General features: G+C 41.1%; 1 protein-coding gene across 1 annotated transcript in view; it reads right to left on the bottom strand.

Moving 5' to 3' along the window:
• Nucleotides 1–22844, bottom strand: part of LOC110499362 (KH domain-containing, RNA-binding, signal transduction-associated protein 2) — a 111426-nt gene that overhangs the window by 39112 nt on the left and 49470 nt on the right. Inside the window, exon 3 of the mRNA XM_036956221.2 lies at nt 18262–18378. Within this exon, the coding sequence (XP_036812116.2) occupies nt 18262–18378 (117 nt within the window). The remainder of the gene's footprint in view (nt 1–18261; nt 18379–22844) is intronic.

Below are 22844 nucleotides of genomic sequence, written 5' to 3'. Positions count from 1 at the left end.
GTTTAGGGTCATTGTCCTGCTGGAAGGTGAACCTCCGTCCCAGTCAAATCTCTTGAAGACCGAAACAAGTTTCCCTCAAGAATTTCCCTGTAATTAGAGCCATCCATCATTCCTTCAATTTTGACCAGTTTCCCAGTCCTTGCTGATAATAAACATACCCACAGCATGATGCTGCCACCACCATGCTTCACTGTGGTGATCGTGTTCTCTGGGTGATGAGAGGTGTTGGGTTTGCGCCAGACATAGCGTTTTCCTTGATGACCAAAAAGCTAAATGTTTGTCTCATCTAACCAGAGTACCTTCTTCCATATGTTTGGGGAGTCTCCTACATGCCTTTTGGCAAACACCAAACATTTTTGCTTATTTATTTTGCTTTTTTCTGACCACTCTTCTGTAAAGTCCAGCTCTGTGCAGTGTACAGCTTAGAAATCCTATTGACAGATAATCCAATCTCCGCTGTGGAGCTTTGCAGCTCCTTCAGGGTTATCTTCAGTCTCTTTGTTGCCTCTCTGATTAATGCCCTCCTTACCTGGTCCGTGAGTTTTGGTGGACGGCCCTCTCTTGCAAGTTTGTTCATATTCTTTCAATTTTTTTATAATGGATTTAATGGTGCTCCGTGGGATGTTCAACGTTTTGGATATTTATTTTAACCGAACCCTGATCTGTACTTCGCCACAACTTTGTCCCTGGCCTGTTTGGAGAGCTCCTTGGTCTTCATGGTGCCGCTTGCTTGGTGGTGCCGCTTGCTTGCTGGTGCCCCTTGCTTAGTAGTGTCGCATACTCTGGGGCCTTTCAGAACAGGTGTATATATCCTGAGATCATGTGACAGATCATGTGACACTTAGATTGCACACAGGTGGACTTTATTTAACTAATTGTGTGACTTCTGAAGGTAATTGGTTGCACCAGATCTTATTCAGGGGCTTCATAGCAAAGGGGGTGAATACATATGCATGCACCACTTTTCAGGTTTTTATTTTTTAGAATTTTTTAAAACAAGTTATTTTTTTCATTTCACTTCATCAATTTGGACTATTTTGTGTATGTCCATTACATGAAATCCAAATAAAAATCTATTTAAATTACAAGTTGTAATGCAACAAAATAGGAAAAATGCCAAGGGGGTGAATACTATTGCAAGGCACTGTCGGTAGACAACGGCACAAACAAATATGACTGTATGACATGGATAACTGGTGATCTGATATGCAACATTACAGGAATGAGCAAAATAAAAAGACAACCCTCTAACATTTTCGAAATGTAACAAATGAATCTAGCTAATTAAAGTAACTATTAAAACTGATTAAATACACCGCTTAATAAATACAATTGCACAATTATTTTGATTACAAAATAATCAACTTCCACAAGTTATTTACAAAAATTAACAATTGACAGCTAGGTTAATAGCTACAATTATGGCACCATAAAAGAGTGTAATTAAAATGAAACTGGTGCATACAGTAGCACTGATATGACAAACATTCAGTCAAACATAGTGTCAAAGTATATCTGAGAACTGTGGAAATCCTATTGGAAGTTCTCATCTGACAGCCAGGGATTTTATTTATCAGAAAAAACCATACGTTTCTGAGGAATGCAGAGAAGTATATTTGATGTTGCCTACTGTACTATACTGTGCTCATAGAAACACATACCAATAGAGTGAAACAAACTTTTTTCTTAGTTCAAAAGAATCTTATATGATCCAGTTTCAGTTGTAGCTACCCAAGTACCACTTGCCAGATACCCCTTTTGTTCAGGATTCCCAGCTGGCACTGTGACTACTTGTAGGACTAGTTATGAAACACTGGAATCACGTCCTTACACAATACTCAAGAGTTTCACTTTAGTTGGAAGGTATTAAAAATCTGAAAAAGGTGGCTTACCTTGGGAAACAAGAAAGTGCAATGCATAATCTAAAACAATGAACTTAAACAACAAATTAATTGAGCTCTTGATTTGAACACACTTTTTATTGTTCGCTCATTATAGAAAATGCTTGTCCTACCATTATAAGCAATCATTGAAAGGAGAGAGGAGTTTATTGGAAAGTATGACATAAAGAAAATGCAGATAAAGGATCTAAATTAGATTAACCTGTTGCAGGAGAACTTTAAGTGTATTTGAGGTATAAAAAGGGTTCTGAAGTTTCATTTTTCCAATTTGAAATGTCAGTGTTGATTTTCCCTTACAAAAAAAATGTATCAACCCCTCCAAAAATGTCCATGAATTATAATCCATGTAATAATTCACATTTCCTGTTGCCTCAGGATTATATTCCTGCTGTAGCAAACTGGCTTAAATTAAGATCCTACAACTGTAGTAAGACTTCGTACATACGTTTGAAGTCGGAAGTTTACATACACCTTAGCCAAATATATTTAAACTCAGTTTAAAAATTCCTGACATTTCATCCGAGTAAAAATTCCCAGTTTAAGGTCAATTAGGAATACCACTTTATTTTAAGAATGTGAAATGTTAGAAAAGAAGTAGAGAGAATGATTTATTTCAGCTTGAATTTCATCATCACATTCCCAGTGGGTCAGAAGTTTACATACACTCAATTAGTATTTGGTAGCATTGCCTTTAAATTGTTTAACATGGGGCAAACGTTTCGGGTAGTCTTCCACAAGCTTCCCACAATAAATTCGGTGAAATTTGTCCCATTCCTCCTGACAGAGCTGGTGTAACTGAGTCAGGTTTGTAGGCCTCCTTGCTCGCACACGCTTTTTCAGTTCTGCCCACACATTTTCTACAGGATTATGGTCAGGGCTTTGTGATGGTCACTCCAATACCTTGACTTTGTTGTCCTTAAGCCATTTTGTCACAACTTTGGAATTATACTTGGGGTCATTGTCGATTTGAAGATCCATTTGCAACCAAGCTTTAACTTCCTGACTGATGTCTTGAGATGTTGCTTCAATATATCCACATGATTTTCTTTCTTCATGATGCCATCTATGTTGTGAAGTGCACCAGTCCCTCCTGCAGCAAAGCACCCCCACAACATGATACTGCCCCCCCCCCGTGCTTCACAGTTGGGATGGTGTTCTTTGGCTTGCAAGCCTCCCCCTTTTTCCTCCAAAGATAATGATGGTCATTATGGCCAAACAGTTCTATTTTTGTTTCATCAGACCAGAGGACATTTCTCCAAAAAGTACGATCTTTGTCCCCATGTGCAGTTGCAAACCGTAGTCTGGCTTTTTTATGGCGATTTTGGAGCAGTGGCTTCTTCTTTGCTGAGCGGCCTTTAAGGTTATGTCGATATAGAACTCGTTTAACTGTGAAAACAGATACTTTTTTTACCAGTTTCCTCCAGCATCTTCACAAGGTCCCTTGCTGTTGTTCAGGATTGATTTGCACTTTTCGCACCAAAGTACGCTCATCTCTAGGAGACAGAACGCGTCTCCTTCCTGAGCGGTATGAAGGCTGTGTGGTTCCATGGTGTTTATACTTGGTACTATTGTTTGTAAAGATGAAGGTGGTACCTTCAGGCATTTGGAAATTGCTCCCAAGGATGAACAAGACTTATGGAGGTCTACAATTTTTTTCTTAGGTCTTGGCTGATTTCTTTTTATTTTCCTATGATGTCAAGGAGGCACTGAGTTTGAAGGTAGCCCTTGAAATACATCCAAGTGAAATAATCTGTCATCCAAGTGAAATAATCTGTCTGTAAACAATTGTTGGAAAAATTACTTGTGTCATGCACAAAGTAGATGTCCTAACCGACTTGCCAAAACTATAGTTTGTTAACAAGAAAGTTGTGGAGTGGTTGAAAAATGAGTTTAATGACTCCAACCTAAGTGTATGTAAACTTCCGACTTACACTGTAGATATAACATGTGGGCCGACAGCTGACCTCTAAATATCTACGCCACACACATCCAATTAGTCAGCCTCGGAGAGTAGCATTTCAAAATGCTTCCCTAAGACTTTCAGCATAAATAATGTAACTTGTTTGGAATTAAAAATGGCTTTCGTTGCAGAATTTTCGTCAAAACCAAACAAGACACCCTAGAATCCCCTGGTGTGTAGTCATTATTATTAGCACAAAGCATGAATAGCTGTTTGTGTGGCTGCCCATAGGTTTTGAGATAGGCTACATTGTCATGCTGTTTTGATTTCCTCCCTTTAGAATTAGCATATGCTTGTCTCATGTTACCAGAGAAGTACTAGAAATAGAGATACAGTAGATACTGTAGATACTGCAGGGACACACACTATCATCCCAGTAAGTGGTATTTACCCCAGAGAAAAAAAACGAGACTATGTATCTGCAGGATGTTGCAGATTTGGGTCTTTCTATAAATAATGGGGCCAATGTGTGACATTTGCATCAACATTTCAAAATGGTTTGAATCAAATATAAAAGGATTTTCATGCAGTTCCACATGTACTTAGAGGAATTAAAGTGAACATTGCAAATTGGCCCACAATTCCACCTCTACAACAACATCCTTTCAGCAGGGTTCATACAGACATTGACAAGTCAAATTCAAGGACTTTCAAGGACTTTTTCAAGCACTTAATTGTACTTTTCAAGGACCCCAATGTTTTACAATTGTGTCATTTATATAATTGTAGATACAGAGCCTAATATAAAACCCTTCCACCTCAAAAAGATTGCAACAAGTGTCAAAAAAGTAGACCTTTATCACTTTAAGAATGGTGCATTTTTTGGGCTTTGCCAATGCGTTGATTTTCAAATAATTATTACCTTCTACAATATGAGAGAATAATGTGAACATTGTCTGACTAAATAGATTGGATGGATGCAGATTTTTCTGTACCCTATGTGGCTGACGCAGGCACACATAATAAAGCTATGAATAGCGACAGCATTAATCTCACTATTTGAATCTCACCATCACTGTTTTTATAATGAGAAAGTGACCAAGCACCAGGTTCCTTTTTTAATGGAAGGATTTGTATGGAAAGCCAAGTTGAAGCCGACAGATGTCTTCTTCGTAATAACCGCATGTGGATTCACTGCAACAGAGTAGCAAAACGCCAGAAACAAACTAAAGTGGACACATCTCTCACAAAAACAGATAAAAAATTAAATCACGGTAATTATAAGGGAGCAGGAGAACTTATAAATTGGTTGCAATAATTACAATTACTTTTCAAGCACCAAATGTAGGAAATATTAGATTTTCAAGGTAGGCCTATTCCAGTACTTGAATTTCTGAGCTCCAAATTCAAGACCAAGTAATCTATTTCAAGCCCCTTGTAGTATTGTCTAAAATTGCATGTGTGACATGGAAAACAAAAGGTATTTGTCATGTTATATCATTACCAATAAGACAACTAGGCTATGTAATGTGTTGTCATTATATCCAGAGTAATTAATAGGAAGAGTGTTGGGTGCTGCGCAATAGTCTATCCTACTTAATTGCCACAGTAGACTACGAGGCACAAAGACATATGAAAACATGAACTCAGTACCTTGATGCTTTCTCTGTTAAATCTATCAAGATCCTGCTATTAATCAAGCAGACAACAACAGATGATCAACATAGATTCGCTAGGGATATTAGATCCAATATGGATCCAGGCACTAGTGATATGTGGGTTGAATCATAACCCGCTGTCCCCTCGGTTATATCCGCGGGGTGGACGGATTTAGGGTCATTAAATATTGTGTGGCTGGTTGAATAAGAGAAAACAATACCTTAAAAATCCTTAAATGGATAATTATTGTGCAATTTATATCTATAGGCTACCTTGAGGTTTGGTATTAGTGCATAAGCCTAAGCTTTAGTGCTTTAGCCTTGCAGGCTTTTTTGTTGTGCATACAGTTAAGCACAACACAAAGCCTGCACAGCCAATTGCCAAGTCATGCTTTTGGGAAGGGGCAGAAAAAGTTCACTTCAATCCACAGAGGGAATAAATGACATTGTCGAAGTTTAATTCAATAAAACAAAAGTGGTTAAAGGTGAGTTGAAAATAAGGGGGGGAGGGGGGGGGGCAGAAAATACATTTCTGGATAAGATTAGGTGAAGTGGTAAAAGAGGATGATAGCAGGCTATGTTATGTGTGATGATTGTGAGGCGCTATATACACATTCCACAGTCACAAGACGGGACTTTAAATAGGCCTATGGCACGTCAAGGGAACTAACCGTAGCCTACTGTTTAGATGTGTTAAGTGTAAACTGAAATATGGAGACTGACTGAAGGTTTATAAGTTCTCACATAGCCTTAATAATAACTCCTGTAGAATTAAGCATTTCTTGCAGTGAAACAATACACCAAATGTAGGCAAAATATGGTCTTGGGAACAGGAGTGGAGAAATACGATTTGTCTCTTTCTGCATATTGAGAGAATGCAAGGCTCAGTTAGATACCATCTTTAGAGGTGCATCATAAAAACTGATAGTACTTCAACCGCATCAAATATGGATCGAATCCGAACTGAAATCTTATCACAATTACATTGGGTTGTTTCCACAGCTTTCATTTACCTTAGAACCAGTCAATCTGATGTCACTTGGACATTTTGCACATAAAATCTTTCCAGTTAAAAAAAATGATTGTATTTTCTCCCAGTCCATAAAAGTCTTTGCTTCGCGAAAGATGACAGCGAAAACTTTACAGATGTCAACTAGATAGAAGCATTCATTCTATCAACCTATTACATTATTCTGTTGAGGAAGGGTTCATTTAATCTTCTAGGACAACATATGACAGAAGAGAAGCTTTGACCGTAGTCTATAGCACATTTTCTATCTTTGACCGTAGTCTATAGCACAATTTTATATATTATCGGGTTGGGGTTGGGTTCGGGCCTCAGATTTTCACTTAACCACATACAGTGCATTCGGAAATTATTCAGACCCCTTACATTTTTACACATTTTGTTACGTTACAGCCTTATTCTAAAATTGATTAAGTTGTTTTTTCCCCTCATAAATCTACACACAATACCCCTATAATGACAAAGCAAAAACATTTTTTAAATTGTTTTATTTTTGTGAATGACCCTATAAGCTTGGCACACCTGTATTTGGGGAGTCACTTCCATTCTTCTCTGCAGATCCTCTCAAGCTCTGTCAGGTTGGATGGGGAGGGTCGCTGCACAGATATTTTCAGGTCTCTCCAGAGATGTTCAATCGGATGCAAGTCCGAGCTTTGGCTGGGCAACTCAAGGACATTCAGAGACTTGTCCCGAAGCCACTCCTAGTTTGTCTTGTGTGCTTAGGGTCGTCCCAATCTGAGCTCCTTGAGCAGGTTTTCATCAAGGATCTCTCTGTACTTTGCTCCATTCATCTTTCCCTAGATCCTGACCAGTCTCCTAGTCCTAGTAAACATCCCCACAGCACGATGCTGCCACAACCATGCTTCACAGTAGGGATGATGCCAGGTTTCCTCCAGACGTGACGCTTGGAATTAAGGCCAAATAATCAATCTTGGTTTCGTCAGACCAGAGAATCTTGTTTCTCATGGTCTGAAAGTCCATTCGGTGCCTTTTGACAAATTCAAAGTGGGCTGTCATGTGCCTTTTACTGAGGAGTGGCTTCCGTCTGGCCACTTTACCATAAAGCCCTGATTGGTGGAGTGCTGCAGAGATGGTTGTCCTTCTGGAAGGTTCTCCCATCTCCACAGAGGAACTCGGAGCTCTGTCAGAGGGACCAGCGGGTTCTTGGTCACCTCCCTGACCAAGGCCCTTCTCCCCGATTGCTCAATTTGGCCGGACGGACAGCTCTAGGAAGAGTCTTGGTGGTTCCAAACTTCTTCCATTTAAGAATGATGGAGGCCACTGTGTTCTTGGGGGCCTTCAATGTTGACCTCATGACTTGGTTTTTGCTCTGACATTATCTGTCAACTGCACTGTCAACCTTACATAGACAGGTGTGTGCCTTTCCAAATCATGTCCAATCAATTGAATTGACCACAGGTGGACTCCAATCAAGTTGTAGAATCAACTCAAGGATGATCAATGGAAACAGGATGCACCTGAGCTCAAATTCGAGTCTCTTAGCAAAGGGTCTGAAAACGCATGTAAATAAGGTATTTCAGTTTCATTTCTAAAAACCTGTTTTCGCTTTGTCACTATGGGGTATTGTGTGTAGATTGATGAGTTTAGGTTGTTACTAAAGAAAATGTGAAGGGGCCTGAATGCTTTCCGAATGCACTGTATAGTCTGGTGATTGTATAGTCTGACGACTGTATAGTCTGGTGATTGTATAGTCTGGCGATTGCGGATGGATTATTAGGATGGTTTACTTGACATTGCAGGTAGGTGGGGGTGAACAAAAAGCTGACCCGAGCCCAACTACCAGGCACAACTGTCTTCACCGGCATAACTAATGAGACTGCAAAATATTCTGGACATGCCTCACAAACACACTTTTTTTCCAGCACTTGGGCTGTTGTTGTATCCTATCACAACAACTGTTCACCACTTGACTGTCATTCTGAGAATTCCTTCCTGGATCAGATGATGAAGTGTGAAAATATCAGGGCGTAACTAATCAGCTGGACACCAAATGTGCATCCAACAATTATTATGCATAATTATTGAAGAACACATTAATGACAGTATCGATTTAGGTTTTAAGTATCAAGGTAAGGTGACTATTTTGGTTAGAAGCACTCAATTTTGCAATGCATACATTATTTTGGATTTGCGTGCCCATGGAAATGGTTTAAAATGTTACGTAGTTACACAACCTTTCTGAGATCTCTACAGGGTTCAAGTGCAATGTCTAATTTAACTGATTAATTATATATGTGTATATGTATATGATTTAATGACAACTTACACTGCCATAAATGCAAGAACAGAAAAGTAATGCTCTGTGTCATGTGATTTTGGATCCGTCAAGACAACCACCATGAGAAAGGATTAGACATACAGTGCATTCGGGAGGGAATTCAGATCCCTTGACTCTTTCCACATTTTGTTACGTTACAGACGTATTCTAAAATGAATATCAATATATTCTTTCCTCATCAATCTACACACAATACCCCGTAATAACTGAGTGAAAACTTTCTAAAAAAAAATGTATTTTAAATTTTAGCAAATGTGTTAAAAATGTAAAATAAATACCTTATTTACATAAGTATTCAGACCTTTTGCTATGAGAGGTGCATCCTGTTTCCATTGATCTACTTGAGATGTTTCTATAACTTGATTGGAGTCCACCTGTGGTCAATTCAATTGATTGGACATGATTTGGAAAGGCACACACCTGTCTTTATAAGGTCCCACAGCTGACAGTGCATTTCAGAGTAAAAACCAAGCCATGAGGTCGAATAAATTGTCCGTAGAGCTCTGAGACAATATTGTGTCGAGGCACAGATCTGGGGAAGGGTACCAAAACATTTCTGCAGCATTGAAGGTCCCCAAGAACACAGTGGCCTCTATCATTCTTAACCCTTGTGTGGTGTGCGGGTCTGTGGGACCCATTTTCAATGTTTACTAAAAGGAAAATGAAACAATTAATTATTTTTTCAACCTGAGACTCATTGGCCTTGGCTAATTATCTGTGAAGAACATGTAAAATAACACATTTTCATTGAGTGCACCCCACTACACATGTATTTGACATATCTGGCGTTCAGGTCCACTGGACCCGGCAGTAATAAAAATGTGGAAAAGTGTGTGTGTAGGTGAAAACAAGTAAAAATTCAACAAAAATGTTTGCCCTGTGCCTTCAGTCTGTCTTCCTCCTGCCTGGGCCTGCTGTTTCAACATAGCACCAATAACCCATCTCCCACTTTCCTCGCACTCTTTACCCTTTGTAGTGTGGGAACCTGCACAATGTTATTACAATACATTGTTTTGGTACATTATTTTGATACATTGTAGAACATTGTCTATTTTCCCACACTCTAGACCAGCCAGGTGCAAATTGGTGGAGGGACAAAACAAATAAATAGCTTTGCACGTGTGGCTCCTTACCACAATCAATCAGTATGGCAAAAATAATCTCTGCTTTGAGGGCCTTCAAAATTATTTTTGCAGAGAGAGAAGCTAGTGTGAAAGGAGCGTCTTCCATTTGAAAGGAACGTCTTGAATTTTCCAAAAATGAGGATCATGTCTCTGTCAATTCGGAGTCTGACAGTGAGTTGGAAGAAGAGGATGAGATTAACCGTCATCCAGCCCCAGGACCAGCCTGTCAGCAACCAGCCCCAGGACCAGCCCGTCAGCAACCAGCTCATCAGCAGCCTGCAGGAGGAGAAATATGGATGTTGAAAATTGTGAAATTGAGTGGTCTTCTTGCCCAAGGAATGAGCTATCCCGCATGGCTGCCAATGTGATAAGGATGCAACCAGGGCCGAGATGGATGGCGATTGCTCATGTGTAGGACATAAAGTGTTCTTTTGAACTGTTCATCCCAGACACCATCCAGAACATCATTCTGGACGGCACTAATTTGGAGGGAAGGCGTGTTTTTTGAGAGAGATCGAAGGAGATGGACCAAACACACTTTGGGGTTCTTATCCATACTGGTGTTTTCAGATCCAATCCACAGAATCTCTTCGGGATGCAGAAACTGGCAGAGAACTTTTCCATGCAGCAATGTCTCTGGAATGGTTGGAAGAGTACAAAAAAACAAGCCAGAGCTCCCAGCTCAGCTGTTAAACACACGGGCCTATCAATTCCTCTAAGTTTATGTTGACGGCTGACACGTCCCTATTGTCCTACATGCCAAAGAAAGGCAAAAATGTGGTACTTGTGAGTACACTGCATAGGGATGGGAGAATCTGTGGCCAGGAACATCAAAAACCAGAAATCATAATGGATAGACAAGCTGGTGACTGGCTACAGCTGCAAAAGAAGAACCCTAAGCTGGACACTTGTGATATTCTTCAACATCTAGGACATCTCGGCGTACAAATTAATTTGTCTTCAGAACGGCATAGGACCCAAATTGGAACAGAGGAAAGTTACAGACGAGACAGCTCTTCCTCGAGGAGCTGGGCAAGGCATTGGTAAGACCTCTAATCCAAAGGTGGCAACATACCCAAGGACCCCAGCTTCTGCAGCCATCGTGAGGAGGATTTAGGAGGAGGATGCTGGTGCCCCATCTGCCCGACCCACAGAACCTACAACTCCAATACTGGAAGTAAGTGTGAGTGATGTTGTTGAATGTGTGTGTGTCTGACTCTCCTACCTTGGCCTGCTGTAATTATATATGTGAGTGAGTGAGATGTTAGTAAAATTCCTGAACTAAGTGTTATCATCATTCTAGATTGCAGCCGGTAGCAACAAGAATCGCTGTGATGTGTGTGGACCCAAGAAGGACAGGAAGACACAATACACATGCATCAAGAAATACATTTGCATCAAATCAAATCAAAGTTTATTTGTCACGTTCGCCGAATACAACAGGTGTAAACCTTACAGTGAAATGCTTACTTACAGGCTCTAATCAATGGTGCCAAAAAAAGGTGTGTGTGTGTGTGTGTGTGTGTGTGTGTGTAGGTAAGTAAAGAAACAAAACAACAGTAGAAAGACATTTAAAAAAAGAGTAGCAAGGCTATATACAGACACCTGTTAGTCAGGCTTATTGAGGTAGTATGCACATGTGGGTATGGTTAAAGTGATTATGCATCTATGATGAACAGAGAGTAGCAGAAGCATAAAAGGAGGGGTTGGGGGAGGCACACAATGCAGATAGCCCGGTTAGCCAATGTGCTTGAGCACTGGTAGGTCAGGCCAATTTAGGTAGTATGTACATGAATGTATAGTTAAAGTGACTAAGCATATAAGATAAACAGAGAGTAGCAGCAGCTTAAAAGAGGGGTTGAGGGAGGGCACACAATGCAAATAGTCCGGGTAACCATTGGTGACCTGTTCTGGAGTCTTTTGGCTTGGGGGTAAAAACTGAGAGAACAGAGAGAACTGAGAGAACAGTCTATGACTGGGGTGGCTGGGGTCTCTGACAATTTTTTGGGCCTTCCTCTGACACCGCCTAGTGTAGAGGTCCTGGATGGCAGGCAGCTTTGCCCCAGTGATGTACTGGGCCGTACGCACTACCCTCTTAGTTGCCTTGCGGTCAGAGGCCGAGCAATTGCCGTACCCGGCAGTGATGCAACCGGTCAGGATGCTCTCGATATTGCAGCTGTAGAACCTTTTGAGGATCTCAGGACCCATGCCAAATCTTTTTAGTGTCCTGAGGGGGAATAGGCTTTGTCGTGCCCTCTTCACGACTGTCTTGGTGTGTTTGGACCAATCTAGTTTGTTGTTGATATGGACACCAAGGAATTTGAAGCTCTCAACCTGCTCCACTACAGCCCTGTCGATGAGAATGGGGACGTGCTCAATGCTCCTTTTCCTGTAGTCCACAATCATCTCCTTAGTCTTGGTTACATTGAGGGATAGGTTGTTATTCTGGCACCACCCGTCCCAGGTCCCTGACCTCCTCCCTATAGGCTGTCTCGTCGTTGTCTGTGATCAGGCCTACCACTGTTTTGTCGTCAGCAAACTTAATGATGGTTGGAGTCGTGCATGGCCATGCAGTCGTGGGTGAACAGGGAGTACAGGACGGGACTGAGCACGCACCACTGGGGAGCTCCAGTGTTCAGGATCAGCATGGCAGATGTGTTGCTACCTACCCTCACCACCTGGGGCACCCTGTCAGGAAGTCCAGGATCCAGTTGCAGAGGGAGGTGTTTAGTCCCATGATCCTTAGCTTGGTGGTGAGCTTTGAGGGTACTATGGTGTTGAACGCTGAGATGTAGTCAATGAACAGCATTCTCACATAGGTGTTCCTTTTGTCCAGTTGGGAAAGGGCCATGTGGAGTGCAATAGAGATTGCATCATCTGTGGATCTGTTTGGGAGGTATGTAAATTGGAGTGGGTCTAGGGTGAGCCATTTACCAGCATTTCAAAGCACTTCATGGTTACGGACGTGAGTGCTTCAGGTCTGTAGTCATTTAGGCAGGTTGCCTTTGTGTTCTTGGGCACAGGGACTATGGTGGTCTGCTTGAAGCATGTTGGTATTACAGACACAATCAGGGACATGTTGAAAATATCAGTGAAGACACCTGCCAGTTGGTCAGCACATGCCCGGAGCACACGTCCTGGTAATCTGTCTGGCCTCGCAGCCTTGTGTATGTTGACCTGTTTAAAGGTCTTACTCACGTCGGCTACGGAGAGCGTGATCACACAGTCGTCCGGAACAGCCAATGCTCTCATGCATGCCTCAGTGTTGCTTGCCTCGAAGCGAGCATAGAAGTGATTTAGCTCGTCTGGTAGGCTTGTGTCACTGGGCAGCTCGCGGCTGTGCTTCCCTTTGTAGTCTGTAGTAGTTTGCAAGCCCTGCCACATCCGACGAGTGTCGGAGCCGGTGTAGTATGATTCAATCTTAGCCCTGTATTGAAGCTTTGCCTGTTTGATGGTTTGTCGCAGGGCATAGCGGGATTTCTTGTAAGCTTCCGGGTTAGAGTCCCGCACCTTGAAAGCGGCAGCTCTACCCTTTAGCTTAGTGCGAATGTTGCCTGTAATCAATGGCTTCTGGTTGGGGTATGTACGTACAGTCACTGTGGGGACGACGTCCTCAATGCACTTATTGATAAAGCCAGTGACTGATGTGGTGTATTCCTCAATGTCATCGAAAGAATCCCGGAACATGTTCCAGTCTATGATAGCAAAGCAGTCCTGTAGTTTAGCATCTGCTTCATCTGACCATTTTTTTATAGACCGAGTCACTGGGGCTTCCTGCTTTAATTTTTGCTTGTAAGCAGGAATCAGGAGGATAGAGTTGTGGTCGGATTTGCCAAATGGAGGGCGAGGGAGAACTTTGTACACATCTCTGTGTGTGGAGTACAGGTGATCTAGAATGTTTTTCCCCTCTGGTTGCACATTTAACATGTTGATAGAGATTTGGTAGAACTGATTTAAGTTTCCCTGCATTAAAGTCTCTGGCCACTAGGAGCGCCGCCTCTGGGTGAGTGGTTTCCTGTTTGCTTATTTCCTTATACAGCTGGCTGAGTCCGGTCTTAGTGCCAGCATCTGTCTGTGGTGGTAAATAAACAGCCACGAAAAGTATAGCTGAGAACTCTCTAGGCAAGTAGTCTGGCCTGCAGGTTATCACAATATACTCTACTTCAGGTGAGCAAAATCTAGAGACTTCCTTGGATTTCGTGCACCAGCTGTTGTTTACAAATATGCACAGACCACCCCCCCCCCCTCGTCTTACCGGAGTGTGCTGTTCTATCCTGCCAGTGCAGAATGTATCCCGTTAGCTGAATATCCATGTCGTCATTCAGCCACGATTCCGTGAAGCATAGGATATTACAGTTTTTTATGTCCTGTTGGTAGGATATTCGTGATCTTACCTCGTCTAGTTTATTGTCCAATGATTGCACGTTGGCGAGTAATATTGAAGGTAACGGCAGCTTTCCTAGTTGTCTTCTGCGGGTCCGGACGAGGCATCCGGCTCTTTGTCCTCTGCGTCGCTTCCTTTTGCGAATAATTGGGATGTCTGCCCTGTGGGTTGTTTGGAGAATATCGTGTGAGTCCTGCTTGCTGCTGTTGTTGTTGTTGTTGTTGAAGAAATCTTTGTCTAATCCGAGGTGAGTGATCGCTGTCCTGATATCCAGAAGCTCTTTTTTGCCTTAAAATACAGTTTCAGAAACATTATGTACAAAATAGTTTACAAACATAGCGGAAAAAAACACATTATCATTATGGGGTATTGTGTGTAGATTGACAAAGGGGAAAAAAATCAAATTCAATAAATTTTAGAATGAGGCTGTAAAGTAACAAAATGTGGAAAAAGTGAAGGTGTCTGAAAAGTTTCCAAATGCACTGTATGTTTTAAATCTACTTGTGAATTTGACTGAATAAAGCTATGATCCCCCCTTATATCTTCATGTAATGACGTGAAAAATATTGCAAGATTATTATCAATGACTTATCAACAGCTGTAACAAGTTGTCCAGTGTAGAAAATCCTCACTGGTGCCCTTGTTTATAGAATGAACCATTTATTTTGACCCAATCAAAATAGGGCCCTCATGATTCTTTTGGTTCACTATTGGATTTACTTTGGCTGAAACAGTTGTGAAACATATTCAAGAAAACAACTATTTGAGCTGATATTTTCTGTATCCATTTGAAAATACTTACTCAGTCAGACTGCATATTCCTCAGACATAACAACACAGTGGTCTCTGTTGAAATTACCAGCAGCATACCACCCTGCATACCACTGCTGGCTTGCTTCTGAAGCTGAGCAGTGTTGGTCCTGGTCATTTCCTGGATGGGAGACCAGATGCTGCTGGAAGTTGTGTTGGAGGGCCAGTAGGAGGCACTCTTTCCTCTGGTCTAAAAAAAATATCCCAATGCCCCATGGCAGTGATTGGGTGCCACTGCTCTGTGTAGGGTGCTGTCTTCTGGATGGGATGTTAAACAGGTGTCCTGACTCTCTGAGGTCATTAAAGATCCCATGGCACTTATTGTAAGAGTAGGGGTGTTAACCCTGGTGTCCTGGCTAAATTCTGAATCTGGACCTCAAACCATCATGGTCACTTAATAATCCCCAGTTTACAATTGGCTCATTCATCCCCCTCCTCTCCCCTGTAACTATTCCCCAGGTTGTTGCTGCAAATGAGAACTTGTTCTCAGTAAAATAACGGAAAATAAAAATCAAATTAGTTTGTATTACACGACTCAAACAAGGGTCAGTTGGATTGTCTGAAATTCCCCAAGATAATTATTTATGCAAATATATGCATGCTCAAATATTCACCTTGTGAATCAGTACCTCTGTTGTACACACAATATGAAGTTTTCAAAATAAACTGATCTGGAGATATACCAATTGATACTGGATCTGTTCTGGGTAATATATGAAAAAATATGCAAGTGCAGCCTCAATAATCAAATTAAATATGAAATAAAAATGTCTGTGAAGTTCTGTTGTGGAGCTGAAATGATCTTACAACCAAGCAAAACCAACATGTTTATACACAGGGACTGATGTGTGTGGAGATATTATGCCTTGATGTTATCTATCACAATCTACTCTTCGCATGCATCAATGCAGACTTGAGTCGGAAGAGATGTCAAACTGTTTAGTATTAAGGCAAGAAGCAGCATCTCCTTTGAATACATAAATCAGTGTTCAAATCAAGTCTCAAGAACAGTAAACATTGTGTATGTTGACATTTTAGGGTGGCCTACTTCATGGCAAGCTTTCCTGAGCCCTGCCATATGGAAAAAACACCAGAAAAATGCAGATCAAGGCTGTCAATTCCGATTGTGGTCAAAACGATGGATCAAGTCTAAGATAATCATCAGGGTATTCATACATGATCCTATTGTTGGAGTTGAGGTGAAAAAAAAACATGTTGCAAGGGTGTTTACATTGCAATATGAGCACATCAGATGTGAGCTTTTCGCAATCCAATTCACCTCCTTCCCTCAGACTTTCTATTCACGCTCACTTCATATAAAGTCAATTGTAAACGTGTCTGCAAGGTTATTGCAATGTTGTGCTCATAAAGAAGGGACATTTGATTTGGTTCCAAAAAGAGCAAAACATGTTTACTCAAAGGCATCATCATTGCCTTGCTACAATGTCAATTGTTCACCACTGACAATAGTAACAACAGGTGTATTGTTTTATAGGCATGTTTACTGTGTGCATACCCATGGTGATACAGACGGTCGTCTACACAAGACGTAAGAAAATGTGAAATGTAACAAATACAGGAGATAACTGACGTGCTTGTAGAGTATGTCTCAAATAATCTAAACGAAGGCAACCTCCCATAAAAGGCTTTGACTATTATACATTCTCTAAGTACCAAATGCCAGTATGTAAGGGGGCAACATTCACTAAGCGTAAAACATTTAGAGCTTCAATGCTCAGTAGAAATACGTTTTTGCTCAATAACTCTGACAGCTATCAGAATTAAAGTGTCCACTGTGTAGGGTGTTAGAGAACACGGTTCTCCTTTTCCATCACTGAGGTGGTACAGTTCAGTAGTTCTTTTATCACCCTCTATAGATGTGTGTATTCATGTGTCCAGGTCTAACAATATCTGTTTTTATCATCCTCTATAGATGTGTGTATTCATCTGTCCAGGTCTAACAATATCTGTTTTTATCATCCTCTATAGATGTGTGTATTCATGTGTCCAGGTCTAACAATATATGTGTAACATTATACAGCTGCTGTACACTGGGACCTACTGAAGCTCCAGTAATGTCCTGAGTGAGCTACTTGGACCACCCAGACCTTTGACTTTGTTCTCTAGGCCGGTGTTGATCCTCAGATAAGGCTGGTTTCAGGGGACCACGAGTCAGTGAGAATGAATAGCCTGGCTGGAAAGCAAAATGCTCTCTATACGTAAAGCCCTATTACATTTATCTTGGCTATAGAAGCAGACATACTGTGGCACAGTTACTTTCATAATTTTGTATTTGAATGCATTTAAGGTTGACCTCTCAATTAAACATTTTGTGCATCAGGCTAGCATTTGACAAAATACCGGGATATTTTATGTAATGAATGTCATTGAGCCTCATTCAGAAATTTCTAAAGATGTTTTTTCGTTTTTTTTAAGCCCTTTTACTCCCAAATTGTTGTGGTATCCAATTGGTACTTACAGTCTTGTCTCATCGCTGCACCTCCCGTACAGCCTCAGGAGAGGCGAAGGTCGAGAGCCCTGTGTCCTCCAAAACACAACCCAACCAAGCCGCACTGCTTCTTGACACAATGCCCGCTTAACCCGGAAGCCAGCCACACCAACGTGTTGGAGGAAACACCGTACACCTGGCGTCCATGTCAGTGTGCATGCGCCTGGCCCGCCACAGGAGTCACTAGAGAACTATGGGCAAGGACATCCCTGCCGGCCAAACCCTCTCCTAACCTGGACGCCACTGGGCCAATTGTGCACCGCCCCATGGGTCTCCCAATCACGGCCGGCTGCGACAGAGCCTGGACTCGAACCAGAATCTCTAGACCACTGCGCCCCTCGGGAGGCCAAATATGTAATACATGTTTGGAATATGTTTGTTTTATATGCTTGTGTTTTGTTTTTATTTCATTTTTTCTTTGTACTTCCTATTTGTTGATTGCATTTCGTATTTGTACTTGATGCCTGTATTTTTGTATTCTGCATGGCTTAGTTGAAAACGAGACATTGGTCTGAACATAACTCCCTGTCAAAATAAAGGTAAAAACAAACCAAAAAAGGTTTTCTACATCATACAGTAGGTAATACATTGAAGGTGAAAACATACAGACAGTCAGGGACTACATTCCAAGGAGGTGTTGTCATCATACCTTTCCTTTGTCCCTCATGGAGCCTTTTCCGAGGATGGACATCTTTGCTCCTGTTTCTTCTTGTAATCTTTTCATGGAATTGCCCCGTGGACCCAACAGCTTCCCAACAAAATTAAACTGCAACAGAGGAGAGGAAAGGCAATGTTTCTAAAACAGCTTCCTTGACAGTTTTCAATTATATACCTATTACATACTGAAGTAAATGGAAATTAGGTTACATACTGCAAGGGGAAAAAAGATTAGAGAAAAATATAGATTACAGTTGGCTAACAATCAACCTTTTTTTAAAAACCTCTTGAGGATTAGCCCCTTTTTTTATTTTAATTTTTAATTTTCGCCTAAAATGACATACCCAAATCTAACTGCCTGTAGCTCAGGCCCTGATGCAAGGATATGCATATTCTTGGTACCATTTGAAAGGAAACACTTTGGAAATGTGAAAGGAATGTAGTAGAATATATCACAATAGATCTGGTCAAAGATAATACAAAGAAAATACCAACTGTTCTCTTGTATTTTTTTTGTACCATCATGTTTGAAATGCAAGAGAAAGGCCATAATGTATTATTCCATCCCAGGTGCAATTTAGATTTTGGCCACTAGATGGAATCAGTGTATGTGCAAAGTTTTAGACTGATCCAATGAACCATTGCATTGGTGTCCAAATTTTGTATCAAGACTGCTCAAATGTGCCAAATTTGTTTATTAATAACTGTTCATGTTCAAAATTGTGCACTCTCCTCAAACAATAGCATGGTATTCTTTCACTGTAAAAGCTACTGTAAATTGGACAGCGCAGTTAGATTAACAAGAATGTAAGCTTTCTGCCAATATCAGATATGTCTATGTCCTGGGAAATGTTCTTGTTACTTACAACCTCATGCTAATCTCATTAGCCTACGTTAGCTCAACCATCCCGTGGAAGGGACACCGAACCCGAAGAAGTTTTCACTATTGCTGAATAAAACAAAAAAAGACATGGAAAAACAATTCAACAATGTTCAGCCATGTGTGCTGCACAATACCCATGTGAATGGGTCTTAATCTCATCTGAGGTAGAACATAACAGCCTTTATGTTCCAAATGGCACTCCATTCCCTTTATAGTGCACTAGTTTTGACCAGGGTCCATAGGGTAGTGCACTATATATGAAATATGGGGAATATTTGAGACACAGACAGTTATCAGCTCCGTCCCTTAGTTAAACCGTTGAGGCTTAGTCAGTCATGTCTTATTATTGCTCAGGGTCATCAATGTTGTATGGAGAGGAAATAAAACATGTGCACCAGCCAATACAATTCCTGGGAATGATCCAGAGGTCAGAGCCAGGAAAGTGAGAAATAATGATTTTCTTCCCATTGGGAAATCAAGGAATCACTATCCAGATGAGGAACTATCAAATGCCTGCCTTCAGGCACTGGCTAACAGAACTAATCTCAGACTGTAGACTTGCTGTTGGACAAAACACTCAGGATATTACTGTTACAGTCTTTTTCTTTGTCACTGTTGGAGATTTGCAGTGACCACAATGGTGACCCTCAACATCATAATAGAAGTGATTTAGTTGAGTCCTTTGCTAATGGAAAAGTAATTATTCTCAGACTATTCATTCAATAAAACCACAATCAGAACACCAATTTGAAACACCCCATGGGTTATTAAGTCATTTAGATTTACAACTGCCATCCCCAAAAATCCTGTTGAGGTCTCTCCCGTTGTTCTCATTTCTCGACCACTCCGCCAACATTTTCAAATGAATGACTTGACCTTCAAATGTTTGTTGTGACCAGCTGATAACTCAACCTCCTCCAGAGCTGAACAGTTGGGCAACTACCCATCTAGACATCTCCTGCCCTGGCCTCACGAATTACTATAACCTATTCATAACATTACACGAGGACCCCCCTCCCCATCCACTGAGGCTCTACAGCCTATTCAGCCACTAGGAGCCATGGTCAACTGTTTTCTGTATTGCAGCTGCAAACTGGCGGATACCGAAGTGGCACATGACTGCTACTCAGCCTATCTTATCTCTGACATCATGAAGGACCGCATGAAAAGCAAAAGGATTCGGTTCGGAGAAGTCCAACATACATTGCCAACAGAGCTCCACTCTACCTCCATCCATCTCTTCTTTCTGAGGTGATTGAGTTGGGTATTCTGTCTTCTCTGGGGCTGCTTTGACAGGAATATCCTACAGCTGGCTGGGAGCCCTGGAGCAGATGGTCGCCACGACTACAGTGAGAAGTAGCTCGCTGGGCGGCAGCAGAACAGTGGCCTGTTCTCATTACGCTAATGAATGTCTGGAGCCACTCTTAGGCTCCGTGGTGGGCAATTTCGGCTTTAGAAGGGGGCATGGTTCAGTGTTAAATGAGGTTTGAAATGATGCAAGCCACCCCCTGCAGCCCCAACACCGATAAGGCTGAGGATGTTAGAAGCTGGGTGTGTTGCTGAAGCAGCAAATTTGTATGGGGATTTTTATTTTTTACTTGTGGAATTACGCAGGTACTAATCTAAATAAATAATGGGAAGATTGTGTTTATATCATGAGTATGGCTATGACTTTATGTACAAAGGCTGTGAGGTTTGTTGATGCAGATAAATAAAAACAAGTCTTATGTACACCTTCTAGTAAAGACTCGTTACAAATCATTTGTTCAAATCCAAATTACTACAAAGTGTAAATAGAATAATTTTGGACTTAAAGTCAGTATCTTCCAAAACAGAGATTTGCGAGATTTAGGGAAAAATATGACTGGATATTTGAGGGTTGGGTTTTGATTTCAATCATGCTCAGTCATGCCCACTTGTCCACTAGCACGGGATGGTAACGCCTAGGGGGAATGGTCATGCATGGAGAAACAGCTGCGCTGAGTACGCTCTATCCTGTAGTAGCAGCAGAATCAACCTACAGACAGACCTGCCCAATAGCATGCAGCGCCACTGACTTTACATGAGACAACATACAGATGTAGAATCTTAATTTGAGACGGTTTGCGACAGCAAGATAATAACCTTTCAGCAACAGGACATAAATTATTATCTGGATTATAATTGTAGGTGGACATTTTTGTAGGGGTTGATACATGTTTTTGTAAGGGAAAATCAAATGAAATCAATTTCAGGCTTGGTGGTCATTCGTCACAAATTATGATGGCCTTTTTGGGATATTTCAAATAGATACAACAGGTTTAGACTTTACAGTTAAATATTTATTTTTATTTAACTTGGCAAGTCAGTTAAGAACACATTCTTATTTTCAATGACAGCCTAGGAACAGTGGGTTAACTGCCTTGTTCAGAGGCAGAACAACAGATTTTTACCTTGTCAGTTTGGGGATTTGATCTTGCAATCATTTTGGTTACTAGTCCAACACTCTAACCACTATGCTACTTGCCACCCCAGGTAGCCTAGTGGTTAAATGCTTATTTACAAGCCCATTTCCAACAATGCAGGGTTAAAAAAGTAAGAGAAATATTTGCTTAATAAAAAGGAAATTGTAACACAATCAAAACAATAACGAGGCTATAAACAAGGTGTACCGTAACCGAGGCAATGTGCAGTAGCAGGAGGTAGTTGAGGTCATTGAGGTAATAGAGTATGTACATGTGGGTAGGGGTAAAGTTGACTAGACAATCAGGATGTGTTGCATCTACACTCTCTGAAAAAAGGGTACTAAAGGGGTTCCTCGGCTGTCCCCATAGGATAGCCCTTTTTAGTCCCCGGTAGAACCTTTTTTGGTTCTAAGTGGAACCCTCTATGGAACGCAAAAGAGTTCTACATGGAACAAAAACGGGTTCTCAAAGGGTTCTCCTATGCGGACATCCGAAGAACCCTTTTAGGTTCTAGATAGCACCTTTATTTCTAAGAGTGCACAGCTCAGGACAGTCATGCTCCTGTGAATCTGAGTACCTGTGAATGTGTGAGTAAATTATGTTTACACATGAGTCTCTGTGACAGAGAACTGCTCCCTTGCTCCGAGGGCATATGTTTTTTTTGAAGTGGCTGACATTTTTTTTCTTCTAAATGTTTTTACAGACGGTACACTGCAAACCAGTTTGACCACTCAACTCGAATCAGCCGATTTTCTTTCAAATCTATTAGAATCCATTTACTAAAAAAATTGTTAAACCACAGACTGAAGAGGAAGCGAGACATCCCAGTCCCTCATTTTTTCTGGTTCAAACACAGTCAATGAACCAAGCAGACCAGACCCAGCTGCTTTCGCATTGGTGCCTATGGGTGAACCCCCCCATCTTTATCTTCATTCATCCAAAATGTTTTGATTGACAATCCTATGTCTACTTGCTAATACACCACTTACATTTAGTTTTGTAATTTAACCAGTAGAATGTCTGCATGCTCTTCATCTAACACAAATATTAATATTTCAAGTATCATGTTGCAAGTTTAAAATTGTCCATAGATCCTGAGATCCATAGATCCTGAGGTCCATAGATCCTGAGATGTATAGATCCTGAGATCCATAGATCCTGAGATCCATAGATCCTGAGATGTATAGATCCTGAGATGTATAGATCCTGAGATGTATAGATCCTGAGATCCATAGATCCTGAGATCCA

Source organism: Oncorhynchus mykiss, chromosome 20 (assembly GCF_057628025.1).
Source record: "Oncorhynchus mykiss isolate SJ-2025 chromosome 20, ASM5762802v1, whole genome shotgun sequence".
NCBI classification, from domain to species: domain Eukaryota; kingdom Metazoa; phylum Chordata; class Actinopteri; order Salmoniformes; family Salmonidae; genus Oncorhynchus; species Oncorhynchus mykiss.
Note: the sequence above shows the minus strand (reverse complement) of the source record. Positions and strands in the feature narration are given on the sequence as shown.